We start from the raw sequence: 27,244 nt of genomic DNA on the forward strand, positions 1-27,244 counted from the left end.
TGGAATTAAGAAACAAATGAACAAATAAAGAAAAAAAGATACAAACAAACAGATTCTTAAATACAGAGAACAAACTAGGGTGACAGAGGAGAGGTGGGTGGAGAGATAGGTGAAATAGAAAAACAAAAATGTTGAGTGCCATGGAATAAATGATAGGTGCAATACTGAAAACTAATTAGAGAGCAGAAGGGAGACATAGCTGAGGAAGGATGGCCTTTCTGAAGTGACACTTCAACTGAAACCTGGAAGATGACAAGCTACACACATAAAAAACAATAGTAAGGTCTTCAAGACAGTGGGATCAGCATGTGCAAAGCAATGAGGCTGTCAGGAAATATTAGTATTTGAAAACCAGTTGGGGCAGTGTCAACAAGCTAGACAGGACCCTTGTAGTAAAATCCAACTCTTACCATGCCCTCAATGCCCTTGCTAACTTGACCCCTGCCTCTCCCTGACCTCATCTCCTCCCACTGTCCATGCCACTTATTCTCTTTGTCCCTCTTACCTGCAGGTCTCATTCCCACCTCAGGCCTCTGCTTTAGCTGTTTCCTCTGCCTGGAAGACTCCACCCCAGATCTTCTCTTGGCTCCTGGCCCCTGTGGTCATTCAGGCCTCAGATCAAATGTCATCTCTGGAGAGAGATTGCTAATTACGGTCCTTCACGCCATCATCTTTTGGTGGTTTGCTCTCCTCCTGATGAGGGAATGTTGGGCAAGGTGAGAGCAAAGTACAGGCTAACAGCACCCACTCCCCCTGCCGGGTGGGATATGTGTGACATTCTTTGGACACCCCTGGCTACCCAAGAGCAAAGGAGAGGGGTTTAAGTGCTTGCTGTGGTGATGTGGGAAACAAAGGCAAATGAAAAATTAAATTCCCTTATTGCCTACTGCCCATTGACAAGTCCTTGAAACGGGCAGAGTGACGTCCTTCTAGGACCTCAGCTGCCTCAATGATGACACTTTGCTAGGGGCAAAAGGGAACCTTGGCTTAATGTTATCCTGACCCCTCAGGATCCTCTAAGTCTACTTTAACATATAAAAATTGCTTTGGAAACTTCCTGTATCTCAATTCCCCCAAGGTATATGCTGGCAATCATACCCCAAGCTTATGGTCCCCTGATCTACATGTGAAGGGTCTCATGACTGAGGTTTTTCTCCTAACAGCAGCTGGCCCTCAAGGTCCTGGAAACCTTGCTTCCAAAATACCTTAGAGACTTACTCTATCCCCAACCCCCCTCCAACCTCAAGGTATTTAATCAGTTACCTGTCACCACCCCAGTGTGCTCTTTCTGCCCTAGGGTCCTGTCCCCATGCTTAAGTAAATTCACTTTTTTGCACCAAAGATGTCATCAAGAATTCTTTCTTGACCTTCAGCTCCAAACCCCATCATCACCCCCAAATCCCATCATTCCCATCCCTTATCACTATCAAACATTAATTCTGTGATTTGTCTTTATTGCCCATTCTTTCCCACCAGAATGTAAATTCCATGAATGTATTTCTTACTGCTATAAATCTGGAGCCTAGGACAATATTAAGTATATAATAGAAACTCAAATGTTAGTTGTTGAATTAATGTTGAATGAAATTAAGCTAGAGAGGTAATGAAAGATAAAGTTTGTGTAAGACAAACTAGGAGGACTTCCCAAGAAGTATGCTTTGAATTAAAATAGTGGGAGCAAGGGAGAGGAGGTGGTGCGCAGCTACAAAACAAGAATTTGGGGAATTACTCGTTCATCTGTCTTTTTCACTAGATTATGAGCTCCTTTTGGGCTACAGATAGGTTTTATTAATCTACCCTCAGCACCTGGCCTAGAACCTATCACATTATAGGCACTACCTAGGTGTTTGCAGAATAACTTGACTATGGGTGTGCAGACGGGTTCTACTAAATCGGCTGCAGCACAGTTCAGGAAAAGGCAAGTAAGTCCGGTGAACTGAGATTCGGCTTCCCAAGTAGCAAACGCACATCGTACCGGACCGTGAAGAAGCGAGGGTCTGAGCGCCGCAACAACGCGACTGCGCATTTCAGCCCCTCCTTGCGGGGTAGAAGAGCGCCGGCAATCTCGGCGCACGCAAGCGCGCTACATTCTTCCCGCCTCCAACAAGATGGCGGAGGCCAAGTAGCGAGGGGGCGGAGTGTGGCCGCCGGAAACCCGGCCGCTGCTGGGGGGAGCTGCGGGAGAAGGCCGGGGAGCAGCGGGCCGAGGCTGGCACGATGCTGTTCCCGGGAAGTGTTGTTGGTTACTGGTGAGGAAGGTGAAGCACAGTTGCCTTCCCGGCCCCCCGGCGCCCCCTATGTACGCCTGTCTGGGCTCGGGTCCGGTCGCCGTTTTGCCTGCTTCTGCACCACCCTCTACTCTCGGGTCCTGGAGCTCCGGCGGCGGCGGCGGCGGCGGCGGCGGCCGTGTCCCGCAGGAGAGGAAGCGCCCAGGCGGCGTCCGTACTTCTGGCCGCGGGGCGGACGTCTGGCAGGTGAGTGAAGCGTGAGCATTGGCGTCTTTGCCCCACCGTTGCTCCAGACCCTAGCGGTGCTCGGCCCGAGTCTGCCGTTCTCTTGTCTCCACGTCCCACCCTCTCCCCGCCCCGCGCCCTCTTTCAGGCCTCCAGTTGGCCCCTGGCTTTGCAAGCCCTCCATTCTCACACAGTGGGTGGGGGTCGCGACGCCTGCCGCCCTCCGCATCTTTCCCGACTCCTGGTGAAGCTTCTCGCGTCCAAGCGGTCTCTCTTTCGCGTTAGGTGGGTGGGTCGTCGCCCCTCCTATTTTAGTCGCCTCCCCATCTTCCTGGTTTCGACCCTCTTGGCTTCCTTTAAAAGTTTAACTGTCTGGGAAGATTACCCGGTAGCCTCTCATATAGAGAGAGTTACAAAGAAAAAGCTTCACCTTGATGAGGGAGTCCAGTCCCCAGGAGAGGTGGTTTGAAGAGTTGGATTCCTTGGCCCATTGAACTGCAAAGGAGAGAATGGTGCCTGTGATGCAAATGATTGTTCATGGAAATTAATCTCTAAATCTTTGGTCTCCTAACTTTTGAGGCAGAGGCTTAAGTTTTCTAGGTCTAGTGAAAGAATTGGGAAGTGTTCGTTTTTAAAAGGAAGGCTTTGTGAATGTAAGATATGTAATGGCACAAGAAAGGTTAAGTGATTTATTCTTTTATCCAATGTTCGCTTAAATTGCCCAGTGAAGCTTTAGAATACCGTATTGTACAAGCCCTTTGTTTTATTTAGAAAGGGCTAAAATGGAGAAAAGCTTTTTAAACTAAAAACTTCTCAAATTTCTTGGATTCTCAATTGTTGTTACTACTTAACAGTCCCTGTAAGACCTGATTATTTTTTGCAAAATTCAGGCTGTGCCATTCTCAGTTCTTTCTTTATTACTGGGGCAAGGGTACTCAGAATTAATGGTGTAAGAAACTGTCCTGAATAACCTGGTACCTTGCCAGAGTTTATAAGTGCAAACCACAGGATTGAAGTAGTAGTGGAGGAAGTTGCCATGGCTGTTTCTCCCATATTTTCCATCTTTTTGCTGTTATCTCAGCTCTGTCCTCCTGTTTGGGCTTCCTGCTCAAAGTGGCTTCCCTCCTAGCAAAACAAGATGGCTATCAGCAGTATTCATGTGATAGCCTTCTTAATTTACTTCCATATGGAGAACTAATTGGATAATTTCTCAAGAGCCCCCAAATTGTAAAACTGAGATTATAGATGTAAATGATAGCTTCACCTTTGAGATTACAAATAGGTGGACCTTTTTTATTAACATTAAATTGCATAATATCATTTGTTGAAACTGTGCTAGGTGCTCTCCCAGGTTATGAAAGCACAAACTATCCTTGCCCTATTGGAATTCTATACTAACAGTCTTTAATATGTGGGTTATATAATTGGCCTGACAGATTTGTTTACTTTTCATTCTGCCTCATGACACATAGTCTGTTTTTCCCTTTGCTGTAGACTCTGACCTTAATGAATTTCCTTTTAAATTAATTTATTTTTATTTTTATTTTTATTTTTTTAATTTCCTAAATTTGGAGATAGAATTGTTTAGTTCAAAAAAAGAGGAGATATTTTTATGTTTGATTCCTGTATGGGCTAGTTCATTCATTTGTTTGTTTTAGGCCTTCATTTTTCTACAACTAAGGACTGCATGTTTTTAAAGGGGGTTATGTCTCAATTCTGTGCTTCTGGCTGAAGATACAGTAGGACTAACTCCAGTCAGTGCCTCTCTGCCTCTGGCAAAATAATTCGAAGGGTTGTGTCAAAACACATCTCTGATCACAAACTGTCATTAAAATCTCTCACTCTTCCACTCTTATGGTACCTGTTTTCTGTCTCTCACACTGTCTTTATGAACCCCTCTTTGTCTCTCTATTCATCCAGCCCATTAGCCTACTGCTGATTTCATTTGCCTCCCTACATAACCAGGATCTCACTGTCATCAGTTTTTACTAAGCTCTCATTGATGCCCTAGAATGCCTTATTTTCTGTAGGTTTACCTTTCTAGTGCCCAGTCCAGAGTAAGCATTATCACTAGCTCTTTCGGTTTGATTCCTGACATCCTAAAGGATGCAAGAGACCGTTGTATGAGGATATAGGTTTATTTCCATACAAGTTGGTGCCCTGTTCTCTCCTGGGTTTTAAGTGCTGGTCGTGTACCTTTCTGTCTCATTTCCGGAAGGTTTTTATAGCAAATCACTTGATACCTTCCTTTCTTGAGAAAAATCTCAACTGTCTGGGGTATATTCTTTTCTATCCTCTGTATTATTTCCTTATTTACTCCTATCTCACAAAAGGAAATATTCTCCCCTCCTGATGTGTCCACAGTCATCCCTCCCCATCCTTCTTTCTGTAGAACTGTCCATTATCATTTCTTCTTCAGTCTCTCCCTCTCTAGCCTATGTACATGCTTATATCTTTCTCAAGGCTGCCAAATACAGTGCTGTGTAACTCAGTAAAGCCAGTCTGAATTTTGAGCCTGCTGTGCCACTGTATTTTTATTCTTTAGTCCCAGGAGCCTAGTGTAGTAGCAAGAATATTTGACTTTTGACCAAGGTGAATCTGGGTTTGAAGTCTCTTAAAAACACTTAGTGGCTATGTGGCTGTGGGCAAGTTACTACTCAGACTCTATTCTTTATCTATAAAATAGAGTGTTAAACTTAGAGTCATAATTGAAGGAGTTTAGCACATGTTAGATATCCATCCAAGTGTTTGGTACATTATGGAGTTCCTAATAAATATAAAATATTCTCCTTTGCACTCTCACTTCCTTTACCATTTCAGCACTGAAATTGCTATTTTAAAAGTCCCCTATGACCTCCTAATCACCGCATCTATTGGCTTTCCTTCAGTCATCCTTGGTTTCCTAAAACCATATACACCATAGGAATAAGATTATCTGATTTCTTGGTTCTTCTGCATTGTATGTCCTGATTCTTTTAGATATCTGAAAGTTTTTTTTCACATTCCTGCATTGTTCTTCCCCCAAAACATAGTGATTCATTTATTAGGATGCAAACTGGATTTAAAAGCAAAAAAGAGTGTATTGGCTCATGTGATTGGCAAGTGCATAGATAGAATTGGCTTCAAGAGTAGTTTGTTCATGGGCTTATGTCATTGGGGCTGAAACTCCGTTTTTCTGCTATTATCTCAGTTTTGTCCTACTGTTTGGGCTTTATGCTCAGACTGGCTTCCCTCCTAAAAAATAAATAAATGGCTATCAGCAATGTTCATGTGATAGCCTTCTTTATTTATTTCCAAAGGTAAAGAGAAGGATTCTCTTTTCGACTAGCCTTTTCCCAAAAGTCCTAAGCTCTGTTCTGATTGAACAAATTAGAAGGATCATGCTGCCAAGTCTGTCACAATGTCTTTGTCAAGAGGGGTGGAATTATTCTAATTGGCCTAACTCATGGGTGAACCTTACCTAAAATGAGGGAGAGATAACCAGTGTACTCAGGGGTCTTTGTGCTTTTCACTGTGTTTTCTTGGTGGTTATATCCTGTTTTTGAAACCTTTTTTTTTTAATGTTTATTTATTTTTGAGAGAGAGAGAGAGAGAGAGAGAGAGAGACAGAGCGTAAGCAGGGGAGGGGCAGAGAAAGAGAGAGACGCAGAATCCGAAGCCGGCTCCAGTCTCTGAGCTGTTAGCACAGAGCCCAATGCTGGGCTCGAACTCTCGAGCAGTGAGATCATGACCTGAGCTGAAGTCGGACGCTCGACCAACTGAGCCACCCAGGTGCCCCATCCTATTTTTAATGACACAAATCATTTTTGTGTGGAATGTTTCCCAGTTCTGCAACTTGACTTCTCACCTACATTGCTTGCTATATTTCTCTTAAATGTACTACTGTAAGCTTAACTCAAACCAGTTGGAATCAAATGGAATTTGATTTTCATGTACCTATCCTTACCTAGTGTGTTTACGTGTGCATGTGTGTATATGTATTTCTCTTCCTTCTAATTTCTCTCTTCTAAACACCTTTCTCCCAGCAACCTACTCTAACCTTGGTTCTTCTCCCACTTTCAGCATCTGTCATATCTTAAATATATCTTGTATTAGTTTGGCCTCAGGTTACATAATACCCGACCAATAGTAAACAGTATTTCACATAAAAAGCCCAGAGTGGGAGGATTCCTGGTTAGTCACTGTAGCTGTACAGTGATGTTATATCCAGGATCCAGGTAGTTTTCATTTTTATCCTTAGCGTGCTCATCTTTGTGCTCATTGTGCCCTTGTCCTCTCATTGTTGTACATTGCTCTTGCTGCTCCACACATCACATTCTCACACAGCCACCAAAGATAGGAGGAAGTTTGTCCTCTCTTGATTAGGCAAGTAAACCTTTCACAGAAACCCTATGTCAGATGTCATCTTGGCACGTTTAGACCCTACTTGCAAGGGGGCTGGAAAATACATTATCTGGCATTTCAGTCTAAGAGGAAGTTAGGAAGGTAACCAACAAGATCAGTGACATATCTTGATAGTATTTTATGGAGAAGTAAGTTTAAATAAATAAGAATTTTCCGATAGTAGGAGCAAACTTATAGCACTGCAAGGGTTGATATAAGCTATATGTAGGATAGTCATAAATAACTGATTAAAATCTGATTATGTAAAATTAAGGTATTTGAGTGGTATATCCCAGTTATTCTAAGGTTGATGTTAAGTACATTTATGCATAGATGGTGGAACCACTGTGAGAAATGGGTACATATAGAACTCTTAGGAAATAGGTTTGTATTTCCCCTTGGGGGTGGGAAGCATTTGGAAATACATGGGGACATTTTTGGTTGTCACAATGATTTTGAACTCCTACTGACAATTAGTGGATACAGATCAGATATACTAGAAGTCCTGTGATGTTGCCCACAAAACAGGATTCATCCCTTCATATATGCCAATAGTGGCCTTATACCTTGAAATATACTTTGCTTTTTGAAAGAACTGGTAAACATTCATCTGTATTCTTATATTGCAAGTGACAGAAAATCACATTCAAACTGCTTAAACAATAAAGGGAATGATTAGATCTTGTAATTAAACTTTATCTAAGGCTTTATCCTGCCTGAAACCATCAAGGACTTGGCTCAGTTTCTCTGTGATTTGTTCTGCTCTGTCATTCCTCTTGTTTTGGTTTCATTCTCAGGCTAGCACATGGCAGCACATTACTGGAGCACTGTCAGACTTAAAACCCTCATTTCACATATAAAGTAAATTGGAGAATACTTTTTGCAAGTATTTGTTGAGTATCATCACTACTAAAACGTTCCCTAAACAACCCCCCAAAGTTGATTATTTCCCCTGTTGTGCTATAATTTTTTAATCTATATTTGTATCTCTATTGTATGTCATATTCTGTAAGTATTGTTTTTCTATGTCTCATGCATTACCTTGTGTTAATTATTTTTGTATTCTTAATGTCTAGGATATTCTGACTTAGAGGTATACAATAACTGTTTATGGAAAGAATCAGTGAATGACATAGGAAGGAAGGATGTGGGAAGAGACAGAATTATAAGAAGGCCCCATCCCTTAGTTGTTATTGAATCTGGAATTACGTGCATTGTACTCCTACCACCAAAGCAGGTATATAATGCTCTTGCGATTAATAGTGTGTAAAATCATTTGAAAGCCTTACTAAATTCTAGTAGTGTTTTTTCATTATTTTCTCAACAAAACTAAAAGCAGTAACTATCATTCATCCATAAATATTTTGGAAAGTCTGCTATGTGCATGTAATGTAGTAACAATGGTGAACAAAACCTAACCTGTGTTCTCTCTGAGTGTGAATGTTAGGGATGCAGTTAATAAACATTATCCACGTGAACACACAGACACATGAGGTAGTTAATAGGCTTTGACATAAATAAAGAAGTTTCAGTGGATGATAGAGTAACAGGGGGCGCCTGGGTATCTCAGTCAGTTAAGTGTCCGACTTTAGCTTAGGTTGTGATCTCATGGTTCTTGGGTTCCAGCCCTGCCTCAGGCTCTGTGCTGACAGCTCAGAGCCGGGGGCCTGCTTCAGATTCTGTGTCTCCCTCTCTCTTTGAGCGTCCCCCCCCCCGCTCGCTCTCACGTGTACGCTCGCTCTCTCTCTCTCTCAAAAATAAATAAACATTAAAAATTTTTTTAAAGAGTAACAGGATGCTACCTTAGATAGGTTGGTGAGAGAAGGGCTTTTTGAGAAGCCCTTTGAGCTAAGAGACCTGAAGGAAGTGAGGGAGTAAGCCTTGGAGCTGAGGGAAAATGTTTAGAGGGAGCAGCAAGCACCTTCTGAATGGAAATGTGTTTGGCATATTGGAAGAACAACATTCCAGCAGTGTGGCTGGAATAGAGCCAGTGAAGGGGAGAGTGGTAGGACAGGCAGAGGCTAGATCAGGTAGGGCATTGAAGGTCATGGAAAGACTGGATTTTTACTCTGGGTGAAATGGTAATCATTGAAGGGTTTAAGCATGGGAATATCCAGATTTGACTTGTTATTTTGGAGGATTACTCTGACTACATGGTGAAAATTGATTGTATGAGGCAAAAATGGAAGCAGGAAAACCAGTTAGGAAAATAATTTAGGTTGGAAATACGCTGCTTGGAGAAGCAACCCCTCTAATGGTAGAGGAGCAAAGAAATGTTCAGATTTGTGATACACTTAGAAAGCGGAGTAATTAGGGGAGCTGGGTGGTTCATTTAGTTGGTGTCTGACTCTAGATTTCAGCTCAAGTCGTGATCCTAGTGTCATGGTTTCGAGCCCCATGTCAGGTTCTGTGCTGAGCATGGAGCCTGTTTGGAATTCTCTCACCCCCCTCTGCCCCTCTCCCCTGCTTACACATGTGCGTACTCTCTCTCAAATAAAATTTTTTTAAAAAGTAGAGTACTTAGGATTTACTGATGGATGAGATGTGGAGTATGAGGGAAAGAGAAGTAAAGGATGACTCCCAAGTTTTTCAACATGACCAACTGGGGAAAGGTGGCACATTTTACTGAGAAGGGGGCTATGGGGCAGGGGTTGGGGTAGGTTTGGAGATGTAAATCAATTTTGTTTTGAATGTGGCTATGTTTGAGATACCTATCAGATAGTATTCAAGTGGATACATTGAATAGGCATATATATGAGGAGTTTAAGGAAGAGGTAGAAATTATCAGTGTATAGGTGGTATTTAGGGCCCTGGCACCAGGTATCACCTAAGGAGTGAGAATGAGATTTATGAAACCTTTTAATACTAAAAATGTTTCTTATATCAAAGATTGGGAGCCACTGTGTTGAATAGTAATAGTTACAACATTCAGAGTCTGGAAAGGATAATGAGGAAATTCTCTGAGAAAGAGGCAGGACTTGACCTGGACTTCAAAGAATGGATAGGGTAGAAAAGGCTTTTTCCTTCTCTCATGCCAAGTACAGTACTCGTAGTACTGTAGTAGCATGTAGTGAGCATTCTATAGATGCTGGTGAATGAACAAAAAGCTCTTAGGCTCAGGAGCAGCTGGAGCAGAGGTTTGGTAGCAAGGAAGCCTAAAGTGTTTTAAAAGAAATTCAGAGAACTAGAGAAGAAAAGTTTGTTCTGGGAAAGAGTGAAAAGTAAGATTGGGTAGTTCAAAGCTTAAATTGTAAAATGACAGTTATATTTAACCCTAACAGATTTCAAGTCTGTTTCTGTTGTTTGTGCAGTGCCTTTAATGTCTGGCCTCTAATAGATGCTCAGTAAATATTGAAAAAGTGAATATGGAATTCCCAAATGAAAGATTTATATCTACTGTGTTCTTTTCTTCTCGTTAAAGTATGCTGGAATGCAAACTATGTTAAGTGATACAGGGTTAACCTTACGTTTGCTTCAATTTATTATTATTTCTACTGATAAGCATTAAACATTTATATTTTATGATTGATAACAAATTACTTGAGACATACCTCACAACTGGTCAGAAAATACCAGTGGATTGGCAAAACTGAAGTTGAAAATGAGGAGCCGTGACCATCTTTTATTCAGAGATTAACAGTTATTTTGTTCTTATGGAAATGACTGATTGAAGCCTGTTAATAGATCATTTTCTTTTTTAGCTGTCAAGGAGCAAACTGGTTTAGAATTATGGCCAGAAAATTGGACATGATATATCTGTGACTATCTAATTTTTAAGGTTAAATGATTTAAAACACTAGTTATAATTAGAAATTACCATAAATAGCAAATTATAGGCTTACACAGTTTAACTGTTAGAAAATAATTTACCTGATTAATATCATACTGAGATTAAAATTGAAATTTTAGTTACATTTTGAAGTAATTAAAAAATAGGATACATTAGGTTTGTGATTATTTTCTTCAGTTCTTGTGTACCACATTATTAAAGCTTTATATAGTCATTAAAGGAAATTCAGGAAGTAAACTAAAAAGTAAAGATAACATCCATAAGCTCATCATATAAAGAAAACCAGTATAGTTTTTGTCTCCCCCATCCCCTCTCTCCCTCCTTCTCATTTTGTCTTTTTTTCTGTGCCTGTGACATTCCCACCCCACCCCCCCGTTTAGTCATAGTACAAATGTATGTGTGTATATATTTCCAGTTTTAAAAAAATTAGGTTATTTGCATTTCTTAGACTATTTTGTAAATTGTATTTTTATTGACTGCATAATAATCCCATTGTAAGAATCCTTTTTCTTAACTGTTCCCTGTAGTTATTTAGTCATTTTCCATTTTATTTTCATGTGTGCAGTGAACATCTTAGCACATTATGGATTTCTTTTTCTCTTTATCTTGGCCATTTCCCTTAAGATGAGTTCATAGATAATGGAGTTACTAGATGATGGGCTACAAACATCTTTAAGGTTAATAATGCATGTTGCCAGTTTGTACAATGTCTTATAGGCCCAATAAATGTTAATTGGTTGGAAATTAATCATAATGGGAGGGAAATTAAGACCTACAGAGTTCCTGACCTTTAGTGACAGTCTTAAGTCAGCCTTTTGTTCATCTCCAAGTATTTCTTTGTTTTTTTTCCTGTAACATATATTCTAGATTATATATAAAACATAAAATGAAGAACTTAATGTGTTATTGTAAACACACAAAGTTATTACCCAGGTCAAAAAATAGAACACTGCATCATCCTAGGGCTGCTCTCCCTGTCTTGTTCCTCATCTCAGAGAGAAAGCATTTAACATTTCACTCCCAAGTGCATTGGCCAAAACTTTGTTTTTTGTTATTTTGTTTTTATTTAAACTTCTATCATACTAATGAAGTTCCCTGCTCAAAATCAATCTTCAGAAATCTGTTGCATTTCTATACACCAATAATGAAGCAGCAGAAAGGGAAATTAAGAAAACAATACCATTTATATTGAATCAAAAATAACAAGACATCTAGGAATAAACCTATCCAAAGAGGTGAAAGACCTGTACTGAAAACTATAAAACACTGATGAAAGAAATTGAAGGCGACACAAAGAAATGGAAAGACATGGGAATGCAAGCTGGTGCAGCCACTCTGGAAAACAGTATGGAGGTTCCTCAAAAGAACTAAAAATATAACTATCCTACGACCCAGCAATTGCACTACTAGGCATTTATCCAAGGGATACAGGTGTGCTGTTTCAAAGGGACACATGCACCCCAATGTTTATAGCAGCACTATCAATGATAGCCAAAGTATGGAAAGAGCCCCAATGTCCATCGATGGATGAATGGATAAAGATGTGGCATATATATACAGTGGAGTATTACTCAGCAATCAAAAAGAATGAAATCTTGCCATTTGCAACTACGTGGATGGAACTGGAGAGTATTATGCTAAGTGAAATTAGTCAGTCAGAAAAAGACAAATATCATATGACTTCATTCATCTGAGGAATTTAAGAGACAAAACAGATGAACATAAGGGAAGGGAAACAAAAATAATATAAAAACAGGGAGGGGGACAAAACAGAAGAGACTCATAAATATGGAGAACAAACAGAAGGTTATTGGAGGGGTTGTGAGAGGGGGGGTTGGGCTAAATGGGTAAGGGGCACTAAGGAATCTATTCCTGAAATCAGTGTTGCACTATATGCTAACTAATTTGGATGTAAATTTTAGGAAAAAAAATAATAAAATAAAAATAAAATAAAATAAAATAAAATAAAATAAAATAAAATAAAATAAAATAAAATAAAATAAAAAGAAATACATAAAAAAAGGAGGAAGAGGAGAGAGAAGGAGGGGGAAAGAAGGATAAATGACTGGAACAATAACAACCACAAATAATGATTTTTCCAGTTCAATCATATTCATTGAGCTTTTAAATATAACAAAATAACATACCTGTATGTTTTATTTTTTCAAATAGTGAATAAATAGTATAAATTAAAAAAAAGAAAGAAATGGAAAGGCATTCCATGCTCATAGATTGGAAGAACAAATATTGTTAAAATGTCTATACAACCCAAAACAATTTACAGATTTAATGCAGTCCCTATCCAAATACCAATAGCATTTTTCACAGAACTAGAACACATAATCCTAAAATTTGTATGGAACTACAAAAGAACCCAAGTAGCCAAAGCAATCTTGAAAAAGAAAAGTAAAGCTGGAGGCATCATAATTTGGACTTCCAAGTTATATTACAAAGCTGTAGTAATCAAAATAGTATGGCACAAGCATATCTATGTAGATCAGTGGAGCAGAATAGAAAAGCCAGAAATGAACCCACAATTATATGGTAAATTACTCTTCAACAAAGCAGGAAAGAATATACAACAGACAAAAGACAGTCTCTTCAACAAATAGTGTTGGGAAAACTGGACAGCAACATGCAAAAGAATGAAATGGAGCCACTTTCTTACACCATCCACAAAATAAATTCAAAATGGATGAAGGACCTAAATATGAGAACTGAAACCATAAAATCCTAGAAAAGAGCACAGGCAGTTAATTTCTCTGCCATCAACCATAGCAACTTCTTTCTAGATAGGTCTCCCGACACAAGGGAAACAAAAGCAAAAATAAACTATTGGGACTACATCAAAATAAAAAGTGTCTGCACAGTGAAGAAAAGAATCAACAAAACTAAAAGACAACCGACTGAATGGGAAAATATATTTGCAAATGACTTATGTGATAAGGATTAGTATCCAATATAAATAAAGAACTTATACAACTCAACATCCAAATAATCCAATGAAAAAATGGGCAGAAGACATGAACAGATATTTCTCCAAGAAGACATCCAGGTAACCAACATGAAAAGATGCCCATCATCACTTACCATCAGGGAAATGCAAATCAAAACTACAATGGGGTATCACCTCACACCTGTCACAATAGTTAAATCACAAGAAACAATAGCTGTTGGTGAGAATGTAGAGAAAAAGGAACCCTCCCACACTGTTGGTGGAAAAGCAAACTGGTGCATCCACTGTGGAAGACAGTATGGAGGTTTCTCAAAAAGTTAAAAGTAGAACTACCCTCCGATCCAGCAGTTGCACTGCTGGGTATTTATCCAAAGAATACAAAAACACTAATTCAAAGGGATACATGTACCCCTATGTTTATAGCAGCATTATTTAAAATAGCCAAGATATGGAAACAGCCAGCTGATGGATAAGAAAGTAGTATATATACAATGAAATGTTATTCAGCCTTTAAAAAGAATGAAATATGGGGCACCTGGGTGCCTACATATACGACTCTCAGTTTCAACTCAAATCATGATCTCGTGATTTGGTGAGTTCGAGCCCCACATTGGGCTCTGTGTTGACAGTGTAGAGCCTGCTGTGATTTTCACTCCCTCTATCTATGCCCCTCCCCTGCTCGCTCTATGTCTCTCTCAAAATAAATAAACTTTAAAAAAATTATAAAATAAAGAATGAAATCTTGCCATTTGCAATGACATGGGTGGGTCTAGAGAGTATAATGCTAAGTGAAACAAGTCAGAGAAAGACAAATAACCATATAATTTCACTCATGTGGAATTTAAGAAACAAAACAAATGGGCAAAGGGGAAAAAAAAGAGAGATAAACCAAGAAACAGACTCTTACCTATAGAGAGCCAACTGATGGTTACCAGAGGGGAGGTGAGTGGGAGGGAGATGAAATAGGTGACAGGGATTAAGAAGTGCATTTGTCAAGATAAGCACTGGGTGATTAAAACTTAAAGTTCTCTGTTGTGTCTTGTTTACTAACAATTTTGTGTTCTGTTTGTTTGAATTTAATGCTTTTCTTTTTTTTGTGTGTGACTTTTCATTACCATATGAACTTAATATATTGAATTATATTTTATTTAACTGTTAAACCTAATCTGATACCTGGGATAAACCTAATTTGGTTTTACTATATTATCTTTTTAAATTACTGCTGGGTTCAGTTTATTAATATTTTGTTTGGGAGTTTACATCAGTGTTCATAAATGAGATGGCCCATATTCTTTTTTTTTTTTTTTTTAATTTTTTTTCAACGTTTTTTATTTATTTTTGGGACAGAGAGAGACAGAGCATGAACGGGGGAGGGGCAGAGAGAGAGGGAGACACAGAATCAGAAACAGGCTCCAGGCTCTGAGCCATCAGCCCAGAGCCTGACGCGGGGCTCGAACTCCCGGACCGCGAGATCGTGACCTGGCTGAAGTCGGACGCTTAACCGACTGCGCCACCCAGGCGCCCCAAGATGGCCCATATTCTTGTTAAGATTTGAAATCAATGTTATGCTATGCTAGCCTCATAAAGTGAACTGACCCTTATTTTCTATTCTAGAAAAGTTTGTGTTTGATTGGAATTATCTTTCCTCAAATTTTTGCTACAATCTGGCAGAGAAGCCATCTGGGCTGGGAATTTTCTTTGTGGATAGATTTATTTTTATTTTTATTTTTTAATATTTATTCATTTATGAGAGACAGAGAGCACAAGCAGGGTAGGGGCAGAGAGAGAGGGAGACACAGAATTGAAGCAGGCTCCAGGCTCTGAGCTGTCAGCACAGAGCCCGACGTGGGGCTCAAACTGACGGACTGCAAGATCATGACCTGAGCCGGATGCTGAGTCGGATGCTTACCCGACTGAGCCACCCAGGCGCCCCTTGCTGATCCTTTTTATTGCATGTTTGTGTTCTGCTGAACTGATTTCTTTTTTTCTTTTCTTTTTTTCTTTTTTTTCTTTTCTAATCTTTTTTCTTCTCTTTTCATGTTTATTTCTTTTGGGGAGAGAGAGAGGTAGAACGAGCAGGGGAGGGGTGGAGAGAGGGAGACACAGAATCCCAAGCAGCCTCCAGACTCTGAGCTGCCAGCACAGTCTGTTGCAGAGCTCAAACCCGCGAACCGCAAGACCATGACCTGAGACCATGACCTGAGCCGAAGTCACAAGCTTAACCCACTGAGCCACCCAGGCACCCCTTGCTGATCCTTTTTATTGTATGTTTGTGTTCTGTTGAACTGATTTCTTTTCTCTTTTCTTTTTTTCTTCTCTTCTTTTTTCTTGTCTTTTCATGTTTGTTTGTTTTGGAGAGATAGAGAGATAGAGAGAATGAGCAGGGGAGGGGTAGAAAGAGGGAGACACAGAATCCGAAGCAGGCTCCAGGCTCTGAGCTGCCAGCACAGAGCCTGTCGCAGAGCTCAAACCCATGAACTGCGAGACCATGACCTGAGCTGAAGTTAGAAACTTAACCGACTGAGCCACTCAGGTGCCCCTGCTTTATTTCTTTCCTTATGTTTTTTGGAGGTTACTTTTTTGTTCTTTTATTCACTTCTTATAATTCACTACTTTTAACCATTTTTCCCTTTTAATTACATGCATTTAAGGCTAAGCATTTCGTATAAGCGCTGTTTTAGCTAGCTATATTACTCAAATTATGATATGCAGTATTTTTATAATTCACTTAAAATTATTTCTAATTTTTATTGGTTTTATTGGTTTCACTTTTGGATTAGCTGGAAGTATTATATTTTTTAATTTCTAAATACATGGAGATACTCTGGTTATTTTTAAATTTAAATTTTATTTCTAACAACTGTACAAGATAATTAGAGAATATATTCTGTTTCAACAGTTTCTAATTTCAGACCTTTAAAATTTGAGATCTGTATTATGGCTCAATATATTGCCTTTTTTCCCTCTACATTTATTGAGTGCAGTGTTCTTTATGTTTTCATTAGGTCATGTTTGTTAATCTTGTATTTCATATCTTCAGTATTTTTTTTTGCTTGTATCAGTTATGAAGAAGCATATGTTAAAATATCCTGTTAAAATATCCTGTTATGATTATGGATTTGTTTCCCTTTGTAGTTCTTCCAATTTTTGCTTTATGTATTTGAAGCTGTGCTAGTATATGCATGGAAATGTATAGTAGTTACATGTTCTTTTTTTTTTAATATAATTTCTTGTTGAGTTAGCTAACATACATTGTATACAGTGTGCTGTTGGTTTCAGGGGTAGATTCCCATGATTCATCGCTTACATACAACACCCAGTGTTCATCTCAACAAGTGGCTTCCTCAGTGCCCATCACCCATTTTCCCCTCTGCCCCTCCCCCCATCAAACCTCAGTTTGTTTTCTGTATTTAAGAGTCTCTTATCGGTTTGCCTCCCTCTCTGTTTGAAACTGTTTTTTTCCTTTCCCTTCCCCTCCCCCATGGTATCCTGTTAAGTTTCTCAAGTTCCACATATGAGTGAAAACATGATATCTGTCTTTCTCTGACTGACTTATTTCACTTAGCATAATACTCTCCAGTTCCATCCACGTTGTTGCAAATGGCAGGATTTCATTCTTTCTCATTGCCAAGTAGTATTCCATTGTATATATAAACCATATCTTTATCCATTTTCAGTTAATGGACATTTGGGCTCTTTCTGTGATGTGGCTATTGTTGAAAGTGCTGCTATAAACATTGGGGTACAAGTGCCCTGTGAATCAGCACTCCTGTGTCTTTTGGATAAATTCCTAGTAGTGCAATTGCTGGGTCATTGGGTAGTTCTATTTTTAATTTTTTGAGGAACCTCCACACTGTTTTCCAGAGCGGCTGCACCAGTTTGCATTCCCACCAACAGTGTAAGAGGGTTCCCATTTTTCCACAACCTTGCCACCATCTGTTGTTTCCTGATTTGTTCATTTTAGCCACTTTGACTGGCATGAGGTGGTCTCTCAGTGTGGTTTTGATTTATATTTCCCTCATGGTGAGTGATGTTACCCATCTTTTCATGTGTCTGTTTGGCCATCTGGATGTCTTCTTTGGAAAAGTGTCTATTCATGTCCTTTGCCCATTTCTTCACTGGATTATTTGTTTTTCGGGTGCTGAGTTTGATAAGTTCTCTATAGATTTTGGATACTAACCCTTTATCCGATATGTCATTTGCAAATATCTTCTCCCATTCTGTCAATTGCCTTTTAGTTTTGATTGTTTCCTTTGCAGTGCAGAAACTTTTTATCTTGATGAGGTCCCAGTAGTTCATTTTTGCTTTTATTTCCCTTGTCTTCGGAGACATGTCGAGTAAGAAGTTGCTGCAGCTGAGGTCAAAGAGGTTGTTGTGTGTTTTCTCCTATAGGGTTTTGATGGTTTCCTGTCTCACATCCATTTTGAGTTTATTTTTGTGTATGGTGTAAGAAAGTGGTTCAGTTTCATTCTTCTGCATTTTGTTGTCCAGTTTTCCTAGCACCATTTGCTAAAGAGACTGTCTCTTTTCATTGGATGTTCTTTCCTGCTTTGTCAAAGATTAGTTGGCCATCCATTTGTGGGTCCAATTCTAGAGTCTCTATTCCATTGGTCTGTGTGTCTGTTTTTGTGCCAATACCACACTGTCTTGATTGCAGCTTTGTAGTAGAGGCTAAAGTCCACAATTGTGATGCCTCCTGCTTTGGTTTTCTTTTTCATCATTACTTTGGCTTTCGGGGTCTTATGTGGTTTCATATAAATTTTAGGATTGTTTGTTCTAGCTTTGAGAAGAATGCTGGTGCAATTTTGATTGGGATTGCATCGAATGTGTAGATTATTTTGGGTAGTATTGACATTTTAACAATATTTGTTCTTCACGTCCATGAGCATGGAATGTTTTTCCATTTCTTTTTGTCGTCTTCAATGTATTTCATAAATTTTCTATAGTTTTCAGCATATACATCTTTTACATATTTGGTTAGGTTTATTCCTAGGTATTTTATGGTTCTTGGTGCAATTGTAAATGGGATCAATGTCTTGATTTCTTTTTCCATTGCTTCATTATTGGTGTATAGAAATGCAACCGATTTCTGTACGTTAATTTTGTATCCTGCAACTTTGCTGAATTCATGTATCACTTCTAGCAGCTTTTTGGTGGAATCTTTCTGGTTTTCTGTGTAGAGTATCATGTCATCTGTGAAAAGTGAAAGTTTGGCTTCTTTGCTAATTTGGATACTCTATTTCATTTTGTTGTCTGATTGCTGAGGCTAGGACTTCCAAAACTGTGTTAAATAACAGCAGTGAGAGTGGACATTCCTGTTGTGTTCCTGATCTCAGGAGGAAAGCTCTCATTTTTTTCCCCATTGAGGATGATATTACCTGTGGGCTTTTCATATATGGCTTTTATGATGTTAAGGTATGTTTCTTCCATCCCAACTTTCTTGAGGGTTTTTATTAAGAGAAGATGTTATATTTTGTCAAATGCTGTTTCTGCATCTATTGTCAGGTCATATGGTTCTTATACTTTCTTCTGTTAATGTGATGTATCACATTGATTTGCAAGTATTGAACCAGCCCTGCAGTCCATGAATGAATCCCACTTGATCATGGTGAATATTTTTTTTAATATACTGTTGAATTTGATTTGCTAGTATCTTGTTGAGAGCTTTTGCATCCACATTCATCAGTGATATTGGCCTGTAATTCTCCTTTTTAGTGGGGTCTCTGTCTGGTTTGGGAATCAAAGTAATGATGTCTTCATAGAATGAGTCCAGAAGCTTTCCTTCTGTTTCTATTTTTTTTGGAACAGCTTGAGAAGGAGAGGTATTAATTCTGCTTTAAATGTCTGGTAGAATTCCCCTGGGATGCCATCTGGCCCAGGGCTCTTATTTGTTGAGAGATTTTTGACAACTGATTCAATTTCTTCACTGGTTATGGGTCTGTTCAAATTTTCTCTTCCTGTTTGAGTTTTAGAAGTGTGTGGGTGTCTAGGAATCTGTCCATTTCTTCCAGGTTGTCCAGTTTGTTGGCATATAATTTTTCATAGTATTCTCTGATGATTGTTTGTATTTCTGAGGGGTTGGTTGAGATAAATCCAATTTCATTCGTGATTTTATCTATTTGGCTTCTCTGTCTTTTCTTTTTGAGAAGTCTGGTTGATCAGTTTTGTTTGTTTTTTCAAAAAAACAGCTCTTAGATTCACTGATTTGTTCTGTGTTTTGTGTTTTTTTTTTTTGATTCTATATCGTTTATTTCTGCTCTAATCTTTATTATTTCTCTTCTTCTGCTGGCTTTGGGGTTTCTTTGCTGTTCTGTTTCCAGTTCCTTTAGGTGTGCAATTAGATTTTGTGTTTGAGGTTTTTCTTGTTTCTTGAGATAGGCCTGGATTGCAATGTATTTTCCCCTTAGGACTGCCTTTGCTGCATCCCAAAGTGTCTGGACTGTAGTGTTTTCATTTCGTTTGCCTCCATACATTTTTAAATTTCTTCTTTAATTGCCTGGTTGATGCATTTATTCTTTAGTAGGATGTTCTTTAACCTCCATGCATTTGGAAGCTTTCCAAATTCTTTCTTGTGGTTGATTTCAAGCTTCATAGCATTGTGATCTGAAAATATACGTGGTATGATCTCAGTTCTTTTATATTTATTGAGAGCTGTTTTGTGACCCAGTATGGGATCTATCTTGGAGAATGTTCCATGTGCACTCGAGAAGAATGTGTATTCTGCTTTTGGATGAAAAGTCCTGAATATATCTGTCCAGTATATCATTCAAGGACATTGTGTTTTTACTGATTTTCTGCCTAGACGATCTGTTCATTGTTGTAAGTGGAGTATTAAAGTCCCCTGTAATTACCATATTCTTACTAATAAGATTGCTTATGTTTGTGATTGATTTATATATTTGGCTGCTGGAAGCTGGGGGCATAAACATTTACAATTGTTAGCTCTTCTTGATGGGTAAACCCCATAATTATGATATAATGACCTTTTTCATTGCTTGTTATAGCCTTTCTTTTAAAATGTAGTTTGTCTGATATAAGTATGGCTATTCTAGCTTTCTTTTGACTTTCAGTAGCATGATATGTTGTTCTCCATCCCCTCATTTTCAATCTGAAGGTGTCCTCAGGTCTAAAATGAGTCTCTTGTAGACAGCATATATATGGATCTTGTTGTCATTTTTTTTTTTTAATCTGTTCTGATACTCTGTGTCTTTTGATTGGAGCATTTAGTCCATTTACATTCAGAGTTATTGAAAGATAAAGATTTAGTGTCATTGTGTTATCTATAGGTTTCATGCTTGTGGTGATGTCTCTGGTCCTTTGTGGTCTTTGCAGCATTCCATTCAGAATCCCCCTTAGGATCTCTTGCAGGGCTGGTTTAGTGGTCATGAATTCCTTCATTTTTTGTCTGGGAAAGTATTTATCTCTACATCTATTCTGAATGACAGCTTTGGTGAATAAAAGATTCTTGGCTGCATATTTTTCCTATTAAGCACATTGAATATTTACTGCCACTCCCTTCTGGCCTGCCAAGTTTCAGTGGACAGGTTGGCTACTACCCTTAAGTGTCTACCCTTGTAGGTAAGGCCTATTTGTTCCTGGCTGTGTTCAAAATTCTCTTTGTATTTTGCCAGTTTCAGTATGATTTGCCGTGGAGAAGACCTATTCTTGTTAAATCTGAGGGGAGTTCTCTGTGCCTCCTGGATGTGGATATCTACCTCCTTCCCAAAATTAGGGAAGTTCTTAGCTATAATTTGTTCAAGTAAACCTTCTACCTCTGTCTCTCTCTCTCTCCTTTTTCTGGAACTCCTATGATACAGATATTATTATGTTTTCTTGAATCACTTAGTTCTCTAATTCTCTCCTCGTGGTCTAGTATTTTCTTATCGCTCTTTTTCTCAGCTTCATTGTTTTCCATAAGTTTATCGTATTTTGTCCCTTATTCTCTCCTCTGCTTCCTCCATCCTTGATATCACTGCATCTAGTTTATTTTGCACGTCAGTTACAACATTTCTTAATTCGTCATGACTATTCCTTAGTTCCTTGATTTCTGTAGCAATAGATTGTCTGCTGTCTTCTATGCTTTTTTCAAGCCCAGCTATTAATTATTATGACTATCAACCCTAAATTCTTGCTCACATATATTGTTTATATCTGTTTTGAGCAATTTTCTAGCTTTCATTTCTTCCTGGAATTTCTTTAGGGGAGAATTCTTCCATTTTGGCAGGTTGACTAGTTTTCTGACCCTTCTGTGTTTTAATAGCTTATTATGTGTCCTTTATCTGTGAGCACTATTATATTAAAAACGGGTCATACACTGTCCAGGGCCTGGTCCTTCAGGAGGTGTTTTTGGAGTGTGTTGTGTGCCCTCTATTGTTGTGACTGGTTGCTTTATACTGATGGTACTGGTGGTTTGGGCCTTCCACCAGTTGTGCTTTGATTTGTTCATTGAAGTAACTCTGGAAAAAAGTTTAAAAAAAGCAAGGCGGGGGTGGTGATGGAAGAAGCTTTATCCCATGCAGAGAGAAATGACAGGGGTGGGGAAAAAGGAAAAAAAAAAAATTTGACCAGGCAGAGAATCAGAGAAACTGTACGGCTTGATCCAGAGGGGGAGAGAGAGAGAAAGAGACAGAGAAAAATGAAGAAAGAGATACAAAAGAGGCGTAAAAAGAAGGGATTAAAAATGTCTGCTTAAACAAACCAGCGACCATAATAACGAGAATAGAGAAGGGAAGGAATAAGCAGAAGAGGAAGAAGAAAAATATATACATATTAAATAAGAATTGACCAAGAACCAAATCAGAAAATGCAAAACTGCTGGACTGATATTTGATGGTGCCTTGGAACTGATGACTATGCTGGTCTGGAAGAGGGGCTGTCTGGTCTGGTCAGTGTCAGTCTTGCTCAGGTACATATGCAATTACCAGGTACAAGGGGCATGGTTTGGTGTAGGCGGATCTGCCTCCGCTGTGGGCCCACTGTCTGTTCGCTGAAGCCTCACCTTGTTGGTGATGGGGAGAATAATGGTGACACCCCAGTCTCTCCCCACTCCTCACCAAGTGTCCCAAACCACTCTGTTCAGGCCATCCTCACAGTACCATGCAAGTGCACCAGTTTGTTTCATTCCACAGTCTCCCTTGCCTCCCAGGTGCTCGGCTGGGATTCAAACCCTGATGTCTTAAAGGATCCTGCTCCTCGTGCCCCGGTTCCAGGGAAGTACCACTCCACCCTGGGAGCCGACAGAGGGCCTCTGGCCCCTCATAGTGTTGCCCGGCGCAAGCAGTCCAGATCCTGCTCCACACTCCCTGGTTCCAGCAAAGTGCCACTCCACCCAGCCAGCCTGTACAAGGCCTCTGGCTGGTGGGAGCCTGCAGAGTCTTTTGTCTTTGGAGGCTATTTGCCTTCTTCCCACAGCACTCAAGGGAGAGGATTGCTCTCTCTGACTGCACCTCTGAGGTGGCTACCAAGCCCACGGCTGGCTCCCCTCCTCCCCAGGTGTGTGCACAGAGCTGTCCCAGTCTTGAGAAAGCCCTGCAACCCTAGAATAAGGTAGAAATTGGTTCTTTCTCTGTTTTTCTGTGCCCCGCTCTGTGGTTTTTATCGTGTCCAAATACAGTCCTACACCTCCACAGCCTCTCTTCCCCTTCCTTTTGTTTCTCCAAACACAAGGGGATCCCTCCCCTTCCATGCCTACACTGCCCATTTCTTCTCTCCCAGTTTGCAATCATTCACCTCTGGCCCGCCCAGTTGTCCCCATTGGCCCCTGGAGATGTTTCTGTCACTCTGTAGCCCAGATTCCTGGAATTCCCAGTCTTCTGGCCTCAGTACTCTTGTGTTTGAGGGAGGAGGGAACTTCAGGTCCCTCTACTTCTCCGCCATGTTGACTCCTCCAGTAGTTACATATTCTTACTGACTGTTATGAAGTTTTCATCTTTTATTTGGATAATGTTTTTTTTGCATTAAAGTTTAGTTTGTCAGAGATTGCTATAGCAACACTAGCTTTCTTTTCATTATTGTTTGTGTGGTATACCTTTTTCTATTCTTTTACCTCTAACCTTTTTGTCTGTTTTTGGTGTCTGCTGTGTGACATGGTTGGATTTAACTCTCCCGTCTTGCTGTATACTTTACGTTTGCCCTATTCCTTTTTCTCTACTTTCTTGACATTTATTTTCTACTTTTTAAAATTTTTTTTAACGTTTATTTTTGAGACAGAGAGAGACAGAGCATGAATGGGGGAGGGTCAGAGAGAGAGAGAGGGAAACACAGAATCTGAAACAGGCTCCAGGCTCTGCGCTGTCAGCACAGAGCCCAACGCGGGGCTCAAACTCACGGATCGCGAGATCAGGACCTGAGCCGAAGTCAGACGCTTAACCGACTGAGCCACCCAGGTGCCCCTTTTCTTGCCATTTAGATAAGCTGGCTCTTTTATCATTCCAGATTTTTCCCCTTATTTTTTCAAAGTTACTACCTTTTTTTATTTTTACTGGTTACTAGAATTTTTATTTGGTTCTTTTTCATATCTACCATGCCACTTCTTACAGTTTTCAGTTCCATGGAAAAGTAGTTAAGGTTGACTTTATCTCTTAGAGTGCATAGTATTTTTCAGTCTGTGTCTTGTAATTCCAACATGTCAACTCTGGGGGTCTGATTCTGTTGTCTGTTGTGGAAAAAATTGGACGCATAAGATGAAGTTAATTTTCTCTAGAGATTTTCAATTGCTATTGCCAAGTGCCTTGGAGTATGATACCATCTTAATCCAATTTCTGGGCCACCTTCTGGTTCCTTCTTTCACCAACTTGTTCAGGGAGGAATTGACATTTCTACAGTAGTTATTTCTTCGTGTTAAGGGCTCTTTTATGTTATAAATGAGATATCTGGAAAAGGTAAACATTTAAGGTATGTTTGCCCTTTAATACTTCAGCATATGTTTTTTACCATATTATTCCATTACTTTGCAAAGCCTCAAGGGAAGGAGACAGACATATTTTCTTTGACAGAAGTCAGAAATACTTGTAACATACAGATAGTTACATTGGGAGAGGAATTCTTCCTGTGAGCAAAGAGATATAATGTGAATGCTTTTGAGGCAGAGATATGTGAAGAGGGAAGGAGAATACACTGAGCTGAAGGAAGACTGCAAACAGTTGTCCTTTAGTATTTTTGTTGAAAGTAGGATTCATTTCCAGTAATTGTAACAGTTTTCTGTTTGCCATGTGGATATTGTGATGTCTATTTTTATTTTCCAAAATATTTTTTGGTATATCTCAGGGATAGAACATGATTTTTGAACGTTTTTACCCATATCTATTTAAAATATTATATGTATAATTTGCATTTGATTTCAAAATTAAATCTATTAAATAGGTTGAACATACAGGTTAGAAATCTTACCAGGCAAAATGTAGTAATCTGTATAAATTAACATTCTGTGGTTGGAGGGGTGGTGAAAGTTTTGTGTAACATACCAATATATTTTTATTTTAAAAACATTTAACTTGGTATTAATCGTAGGTGTTACCATGAAATACCACCTGGCATTTTGTGATTATGTTGATAAAACAACAAAATACAAAAGCAGTTCTATTTTCAGGAAACCTAGAATTCTTGTATTTGTTTACTTGATTCTTTTTTTCTCTCTGCTAAAAGAAACTAGTAAGTTTCTTGTTAATTACAGTTCCTTAACTTCCTTACTCTGTCAGATTTAAATAGCTTCTTTGTTTTAGGATTGCTCACTTCCCTTCAGAGAACCAAAGAAGGAAATGAAGTGACAGAATTTTAAAATTGGAAGAGACTCCAGATAACAGGTCTTTCATGTGCCCTCTGTTCCTCCCTTCTCCCATTTTAAAAGTGTGAAGACAGAGGCCTGAGGAAGCCTGGGTGACTTGATTTGCTTAAAGTTATAATGACCTAATGTCCACATCTCTTACTGTTGATAGTTTCTTGTGGTTTTACTTTTTTCCAAACGTAGCTTATTTTTTATATCTTTCATATAAGTTATCAATTATAGCAAAAGCTATCTTGTTAGAATCCCAGTTGATACATACATTTTTTTGTTTTCCAAGTTTTTATTTAAATTCAAGTTAGTTAACATACAGCGTAGTCTTAGTTTCGAGAGTAGAATTTAGTGGTTCATCACTTTCATGTAATACCCAGTGTGCATCCCAAAAAGTGCCCTCCTTAATGCCCCTCACCCATTTAGCCCATTACCCCACCTACCTCCCCTACAGCAAGCCTGTTTGTTCTCTATAGTTAAGAGTCTTTTATGGTTTGTCTCCCTCTGTTTTTATCTTTATTTTTCCTTCCCTTCCCCTATGTTCTCCTGTTTTGTTTCTGAAATTCCATGTATGAGTGAAATCATGTGGTATTTGTCTTTCTCTGGTTTATTTCACTTAGCACAGTCCACTCTAATTCCATCCACATTATTGCAAATGACAAGATTTCGTTCTTTTTGATGGCTGAGTAATATTCCTGTGTGTGTGTGTGTGTGTGTGTGTGTGTGTGTGTGTGTGTGTGTGTTTATACACCGCATCTTCTTTTTCCACTTATCAGTTGATGGACTTTGGGCTCTTTCCATAATTTGGCTCTTGTTGATAGTGCTGCTGTAAACATTGGGGTGCATGTGCCCCTTTGAATCGGTATTTTTGTATCCTTTGGATAAATACCTATTGGTGCAGTTGCTGAGTCATAGGGTAGCTCTATCTTTAACTTTTTTTTTTAATTTTTTTAAATGTTTATTCATTTTTGAAAGAGACAGAGCACAAGAGGGAGTGGGGCGGAGAAAGAGGGGGACACAGAATCTGAAGCAGGCTCTAGGCTCTGAGCTGTCAGCACAGAGCCTGACATGGGGCTCAAACTCACGAACCGTGAGATCATGACCTGAGCTGAAGTCAGACATTCAACCAACTGAGCCACCCAAGCACCCCATCTATTTTTAACTTTCTGATCAACCGCCACACTATTTTACTGAGTGACTGCATCAGTTTCAATTCCCTCTAACAGTTTAAGAGGGCTCCCCTTTCTCTACAGCCTCACCAACATCTGTTGTTCCCTGAGTTGTTAATTTTAGCCATTCTGACAGGTGTGAGGTGGTAGCTCATTGTGGTTTTGATTTGTGTTTCCCTAATGATGAGTGATGTTGAGCATTTTTTCATATGTCTGTTAGCCATTAGTATGTTTTTGGGTTTTTTTGTTTTTTTTTTTAGAGAAATGTCTGTTCATGTCTTCTGCCCATTTCTTAACTGCGTCATTTATTTTTTGGGTGTTGAGTTTTGTAAGTTCTTTATAGATTTTGGATACTAGCCCTTTTTCCAATATGTCCTTTGCAAATATCTTCTCCCAGTCTCTAGATTGCCTTTTAGTTTTGTTGACTGTTTCCTTTGCTGTGCAGAAGCTTTTTATCTTGAGGAAGTTCCAGTAGTTCAGTTTTGCTTTTATTTCCCTTGCCTTCAGAGACATGCCTAGTAAGAAGTTGCTGTGGCCGAGGTCAAAGAGGTTGCTGCCTGTTTTCTCCTCTAGGATTTTGGTGGTTTCTTATCTCACATTTAGATCTTTCATCCGTTTTGAATTTATTTTTGTGTGTGGTGTAAGAAAGTGGTCCAGTTTCATTCTCTGCATGTCTCTGTCTAGTTTTCCCAGCACCATTTGTTGATGAGACTGTCTTTTTAC

At 39.2% G+C, this 27,244-nt stretch overlaps 1 protein-coding gene across 10 annotated transcripts in view; it reads left to right on the plus strand.

Annotated features, from left to right (window-relative positions):
* Positions 1 to 2,297: 2,297 nt before the first annotated feature.
* Positions 2,298 to 27,244, plus strand: part of APC (APC regulator of WNT signaling pathway) — a 149,520-nt gene continuing 124,573 nt past the window's right edge. For 6 of the 10 annotated variants that reach the window (XM_043595387.1, XM_043595418.1, XM_043595451.1 and 3 more), the window contains exon 1: positions 2,298 to 2,474. In XM_043595387.1, coding sequence (XP_043451322.1) covers positions 2,298 to 2,474 — 177 coding nt within the window. The remainder of the gene's footprint in view (positions 2,475 to 27,244) is intronic. The other 4 variants (XM_043595400.1, XM_043595433.1, XM_043595461.1 and 1 more) reach the window with 1 other exon arrangement.

The sequence above is a fragment of the Prionailurus bengalensis genome, chromosome A1, assembly GCF_016509475.1.
Source record: "Prionailurus bengalensis isolate Pbe53 chromosome A1, Fcat_Pben_1.1_paternal_pri, whole genome shotgun sequence".
NCBI classification, from domain to species: Eukaryota; Metazoa; Chordata; class Mammalia; order Carnivora; family Felidae; genus Prionailurus; species Prionailurus bengalensis.